This window comes from Brassica rapa, chromosome A06, assembly GCF_000309985.2.
Source record: "Brassica rapa cultivar Chiifu-401-42 chromosome A06, CAAS_Brap_v3.01, whole genome shotgun sequence".
NCBI classification, from domain to species: domain Eukaryota; kingdom Viridiplantae; phylum Streptophyta; class Magnoliopsida; order Brassicales; family Brassicaceae; genus Brassica; species Brassica rapa.
The window spans coordinates 7,721,976-7,727,861 of record NC_024800.2 but is presented as its reverse complement, the minus strand read 5'-3'; the positions used below and the strand labels follow the sequence as shown (position 1 = coordinate 7,727,861).

Sequence of the window (5,886 nt, the reverse complement as noted above, 5' to 3'; positions counted from 1 at the left end):
GAACCAATAGTTCCAATTACAAAACCCCTAAACCCTAACCTTAATCTATCTTTCTCTTTCCGCCGGCGATTCGAGAACTACCCTCCCTACAACAATCTGAAAGCTTCTGCCTTTCGCTACTCATCTCCTCCTGAAGGTAAAACTCAGATTGATAAACGATTGTTAACTGGAAGTAACCTCCATTGAACTCTTGTCTTTCTTTACTCTTTCTTTGTGTAAGATACGGTTTTGTGTTGATGGGTTTGTCTTTGTTCTTACAGATTTTTGATAAAGTTTGATCCTTTTCGCTCTGTCCGTAATGACTTCGCTGCTCGAAGCTATCTCCAACGCCGTAGCGACGAGCCAGGACCGAGTTGACTCTCACTCGGACTATCCCTTCCCTCTAAGCCAAGACGGTATCTTCACCAACGTGAAGCCGAAGGTGGAAAGCCCTGACCCCGGCACTCTAATCAATCCAATAACCGGGTGGGAAATCTCCGGAAGCGATGCTGAGCTGATCAAATTGGGCAAGAGCTTTTCCTCTAAGCTGAAAAGCAAGCTCAAGGACACCAACAGGTTCGATAGAGGCGAGTTTGTGAGTATGCTGAAGCAGTTTCTGGAGAAGATTGGTGAGAAAGTTGGGGTTACTGGTGAGAACGAGGAGATGAAGGATTTGGTGGAGAAGACTGGGGTTTTGATGGGTAGAGATGTGTCTGGTTTGGTTTTGAAGGGTTGTGTTCGTTTGGAGATGTGGGAGTTAGTTGAGACTTTGGTTTCAAACTCATTGGTTGATCATTCTTTGAACGGTTATTTAGTTACCAGTCTTGTCGAGAAGCAACGGTCTGATTTGCTCTGCGTTGTGATCAAACAAGCTTCGGATCTTGGAGCGAGCGAGCTGCTTTTAATCTTGAAGTACTTTCTTTGCCCTTCTAAGGAAGCGGTTAGCACTATGGTTAAGGTGAGAGAAGAATGGGACAGTGAGGCTTTGTTGGCTATTGAGGAAGTTAGCAAGACAGAGGTACCAAAGAAGTCTAAAGTTGTTGCTGAAGAGGCTTCGATCTTGTTGATGGTTGCTCACGACGGGTTTTCGCCTTCCGAGCTTTGCCTTCACTACTTGTTGGCTTCGTCTGATGTTGATGAGGTCATGTTTTCGTCTGCAGTGAGTAAGTTGAATGGTAATGAGATGAGAAGCTTTGTTCGGTACTTATCTAAGTGGATGAAGAAGTACGAGAGGTTCCCTCAAGCTGGTCCGTGTCCTAAAGCTGCATCCATGCTCGGTTTAAAGCTGTGCGACTGGGTTCCTAAACTCGAGGATGTGACCAAGTGTTTGGGGGTTATTATCGATGAGAACTTCTCTACTCTGGCTCTGCACTCGGATCTGCATGAAGAGCTGAAGGCTGTTGAAAGAGTAGCGGATGATTTGGCTTCGGAATCGAAACTTTGTTGCTTTGTGGCTAATGTTGCTGAGAGATTGAGACTTGGAGATGCCAGAAACTAGACGCTTGCAGTTCTTGGCGTTCTCAGAGACTAGATTGATTTCCCTGTTTCACTATTTTTTTAATGTTCTGCAGTGTCTTTTGTATTTTCTAGTTTCAGTTAAAACTATTTTATAAAATATAATTTTGGTCGTTATCTTTGAGAATTGCTTTGTTCTTTAGCCTCTCTGGGAACTTAAACCATTTGGTTATTATTCACATAATAAAGGACAAATATTCCAGATAAATTGAATGGTTTCACCTGCATGTAGTTGTAGACATAATCATCGAAACATCAAGAAATGTGCTGTGTTCACGAGTGTGGAAACTAACATGGTTTATACTCTGTTGCATTCTTACGACAAGATCCATGTGGGAAGGCTTCGATCTCCATTGCTTTCTTACTTGTCTTTTTTGTTGTTGACATCGTTTTCGTCTCAGTTAAGGAATAAAGCACAAGTTGCTCATACGATATGTCTCATCCACAACAGATGAGGGATTATAAAGTATCATTTCATACTTTGATGAGCAGCTCTACGAGAACTCGCCGCACGATCCAAGCTTCCTCAAGAAGAAGAAGACAAAGGGTAAGACTGTAATCATCCGCAAATGCTTCGTAGTCACGCAGAGAGCTGAGTTATTACACATGCTCCCAAATTAAAGAGCAGTCTGGGGACAACCCACTCCTAACTTTCATACCTTCTCTAAGTTAATTACTTGTCTATTTATGTTGGTTACATAAAATAACATTGACTAAAACTAATTTACCCAAAAAAATAAATAAATTATTTAATAATTAGTCACAAATCTAAGTGATATTAAATTTATATAGATCAAAATAAAAATCCTTAAAAACCAGTTAAAGTGATATGTAGGGATTAAAACCATGTTCATCGCTGTTTTCTAAGGGAGGGGAGGTTTATAAAAAAAATAGTGGTAGGTTCCTTAAATCAGCAAAAAAACGATAACAAAAATAATCAAATAATGATCGAGTTTTGTTGGTTTTATGTACTGTTTGCAGATCTCACTGACACGGTAACGCGCGATTGGTTCTTTTTTAACTTTTTTTGGAAAAAAAAAAAAAAAATTAAAAACCTTTAAACTCACATTAGCAATAATCATGCTCTAAGGAGTATCTAAAAAATTATAAAAATATTATTATCTAACGGCTGTAAAATAACGGTGCTTAATTTGAATTTTGGAGATGCGTTTGCAGTTTTTTTTTTGGTTTTAATATAAGAAATAAATAAATTATCTGTCATCGTGGTCACTGAAATTAACCACCACCAAAGAGAGTCTCATCGATGCTCCTTAAGTATCTAGTGATACAGCAGCATCGCGCTATCTAATACTGTCACTCAACCATTCAGGCATTCTACGGTAAGGCTGTCTTCTTCTCAAGTTTGTTGTGGGATTCAGACAGTGAATCCAATTTGAGACCGACATTTCTCTAAATAGCTGTAAAGTTCACTTCTTTTCTAAATACTCAAGATCCTTCTTTTTTTTGTTACTGTTAATTCTGAGATTTAGGTAGTGTGGATTTGAGATCTGGTTCACTTATCATCTGCAAGGTGAGTTCCAGATCTGGTTTCCCTAATTTTAATCTCTGAAATTTTCAATTTGGAGATTTTGTTTTTTTTTTTTTAAAGGCTAATCATTGTATTTTCTTTCTCTTTCTTGTTTGATTTCATTGCTTAATGATTGTGATCTATTATTATAAAAGAAAGTACAAATCTTTAGCTCATGAACGACTGTTTTTATTATGTTTTAATTTTCTTAAATTTTGTTGTTTGAGGGTGATCTTTACTTAACAAATGGCTGATCCATTGAACTTACAAAGTGCTTAATTATATGCTCTTCCAAGCTCTAGATATAAACAAAATTTACAGAAATAAAACTTCAACCTTTGGTAATAGATGTGTTGTGTGGTCTTTTTGTTATTGCTTGAGCATAGAAAGCGTTTGTGATTGGTCGGACAAATGCAGGTGGTGTTGTTTTGAGTTTTGGTTGTTGACATCATGGGGAAGCCTGCAAGATGGTTAAAAAGTGTGCTACTTGGAAAGAAACAATCCAAGTCTAGTGGTTCTAAAGACAAGGAGGTAACGCTTCTATTAACATTTGAATATATAAATTTTTGTTGCCGTAGAGGACTAAGATTCTTCAGTCTACTGTTTGTCTATGGTGTCACTTTCTGATTTCCTTTCTCTTTGGTGTCTGTTTCTATTGGTTATCGCGCTCAGAGAGTTGTGAATGGAAAAGAGGTAGTGGTGATATCAAAGATTGAAGAATCCGATGTGGTTTCAGATCTTCCATCCTTTGGAAACGCAACAGTTCATACCAGTGATGTCGTAGAGACGCAGACTATAGAACATGAAGCGGTTTCAGATGATGAGATACAACTTCCTGAGGTCCAAGTCCAACCAACAGATTCTCCAAATGCTGCTTCTGTTGTACCTGATGACTCGTTATCCGAATCAGACATGATTATGCAAGAGATTGCAGCAACAACTGTCCAGGCTGCCTTTAGAGGCTATTTGGTAAAATACTTTTAACCCCTTGATTTTGCATTTTTCCTTTGTTGTATACTAACCTGAGAGCTCTTTGTGTGAAGGCTCGTCGTGCTTTCTGGGCGTTAAAAGGTATAATAAGGCTGCAAGCACTTATCCGAGGTCACATGGTTAGAAGGCAAGCTGTTGCGACTCTCTGCTGTGTAATGGGAATTGTCAGATTGCAAGCACTTGCTCGAGGAAGAGAGATCAGACATTCTGACATTGGAGTTGAAGTTCAGAGAAAATGCCGGTTGAATCATCAGCATTTGGTAACGCTCATCACTTTGACTCGGTGATTTCAGTTTCTGTTTCTGATTAGCTTTTAACTTAAGTTCTGCTACTGTCTTGTCAGGAGAATAAACTCCCTGAAGACTCTGTTGTTGATGCACATACTTACCTGGGAATCAAGAAGCTAACTGCAAATGCGTTTGCTCAGAAGGTATGCTTGTAAAGACTATTACTATGTTTGAAAGTAGAAGCTCTTGGTGGATAATGATGGTTGTCTTTCTTATCAGCTTCTAGCTTCCTCTCCAAACGTGATGCCTGTGCACTTGGAAAATGATTCGTCCAACACAATCTGGTTAGAGAACTGGTCAGCCTCTTGCTTCTGGAAACCAATTCCTCAACCTAAGAAAACATCTGTCAAGAAAACTCAGAAGAAGTTTGCCAGTAACTCTCAGAAGAGTGTTCGCAAAGTCCCTACTTCAAATCTCGACAAGCCCTCGGATGCACAGACATCATTTGAGTCTGAGAAACCGAAACGCAGCAGCTTCCGTAAGTTTTCTACAAGCCAATCTGCAGAACTACCACCACCACCAGCAGAGACTCCTCAAGTTGATTTAGAGAAAGTGAAACGTGGGTTGAGGAAAGTGCATAATCCTGTAGTTGAGAGCTCTATCCAACCTCAAGGAGTTGCACAGAAGGAGATTGAGAAGCCAGCTCCTGCTTTAGAAGAACCTGTTAATAGTGCCTTTGATGTGGAGAAAACAGATGAAAAGACTGAGACTGTGGTGGAACAGCCTGAGGAGTTGAAACACATTCATGAACCACTGGTAACCAATGAAACACTTGACTTCACATTGGTCAACCAAATCGAAGAAAATGTAATGGCTGAGGAAAAGGAGGATGTGAAAGAAGAGAGAACTCCCAAACAAAACAACAAGGAGAATCCAGCTAGGAAGGAGAATAAAAAATCAGGGAAGAAGGATTCTCCGGTTACTACTACTACTACTCAAACCACTGAGTGTGAAGAGAGTAGTAATGTGAATCAGAACAGTAGCCCGGGCCTACCAAGCTATATGCAAGCTACTAAATCCGCAAAAGCAAAGCTGAGGCTGCAAGGCTCTTCTTCCCCTAAGCAACAAGTGACTGAGAAAGCCACTAGACGTTACTCGCTACCATCTTCAGGTAATAACGCAAAAGTCACTTCTGACTCTCCTAAAACAACAAGATTCTCAAACTCGGGTGGCAAAACCGGGAAGAAGACTGAGAAACCTCTTCTTAACGGTTAGTAGTGTCCTAAACAAAGCCAGAAAGTCTGTATAGAGATTCTGAGTTTCTTCTTAACTAATATTGTTTTGGTTTTTGCAGGGAAGACAACTCCGGTAGAGTGGAAAAGATGATTAAATGATTATGTGGTGAAAGAAAAGAAGACCATTATTGATCACTCTACAATATTTCACCATCTATCTTCCTAGTTAGTGTTTGTGGGTTGTATTGAGAATGTACATCATCATATGTTTGTTTTTGTGGGAGTTTCAGTTTCTGTTTTCATCATACATTATTTTAACTGCAAAATTAGATGTTTATGATATGTAATGATACTCAACTTCTTAAAAAAAAAATTATATCCATGAAATATAACGTTTTAATTAAAGATGGTA

The 5,886-nt window shown here is 39.2% G+C and overlaps 2 protein-coding genes across 4 annotated transcripts; both read left to right on the top strand.

Moving 5' to 3' along the window:
• On the top strand, positions 1 to 1,634 carry LOC103872690. The gene is made up of 2 exons (XM_009151120.3): positions 1 to 136; positions 261 to 1,634. Exon 2 carries the CDS (start codon positions 299 to 301, stop codon positions 1,475 to 1,477), a length of 1,179 nt encoding a protein of 392 aa, XP_009149368.1. The 5' UTR covers positions 1 to 136; positions 261 to 298; the 3' UTR covers positions 1,478 to 1,634.
• A 1,000-nt stretch (positions 1,635 to 2,634) lies between these two features.
• LOC103872688 (protein IQ-DOMAIN 31) lies at positions 2,635 to 5,886 on the top strand. 3 transcript variants are annotated; one of them, XM_009151118.3, is made up of 8 exons: positions 2,635 to 2,834; positions 2,985 to 3,025; positions 3,440 to 3,553; positions 3,695 to 3,991; positions 4,066 to 4,272; positions 4,356 to 4,442; positions 4,519 to 5,509; positions 5,594 to 5,886. In XM_009151118.3, exons 3-8 carry the CDS (start codon positions 3,473 to 3,475, stop codon positions 5,623 to 5,625), a joined length of 1,695 nt encoding a protein of 564 aa, XP_009149366.1. In that variant the 5' UTR covers positions 2,635 to 2,834; positions 2,985 to 3,025; positions 3,440 to 3,472; the 3' UTR covers positions 5,626 to 5,886. The 3 variants fall into 3 exon arrangements, with proteins under 3 accessions (XP_009149366.1, XP_009149367.1, XP_033128120.1); XM_009151119.3 differs by lacking the exon at positions 2,985 to 3,025 and having other exon boundaries at positions 2,654 to 2,834; XM_033272229.1 differs by lacking the exons at positions 2,635 to 2,834; positions 2,985 to 3,025 and adding an exon at positions 2,895 to 2,914.

Coding starts and splice junctions, on each gene's coding strand:
- LOC103872690 (XM_009151120.3), top strand. CDS start 299: ATGACTTCGCTGCTCGAAGCTATCTCCAACGCCGTAGCGACGAGCCAG.
- LOC103872688 (XM_009151118.3), top strand. CDS start 3,473: ATGGGGAAGCCTGCAAGATGGTTAAAAAGTGTGCTACTTGGAAAGAAA. Junction 4,273..4,355: donor GGTTGAATCATCAGCATTTG/GTAACGCTCATC, acceptor CTGTCTTGTCAG/GAGAATAAACTCCCTGAAGA. Junction 4,443..4,518: donor CAAATGCGTTTGCTCAGAAG/GTATGCTTGTAA, acceptor CTTTCTTATCAG/CTTCTAGCTTCCTCTCCAAA.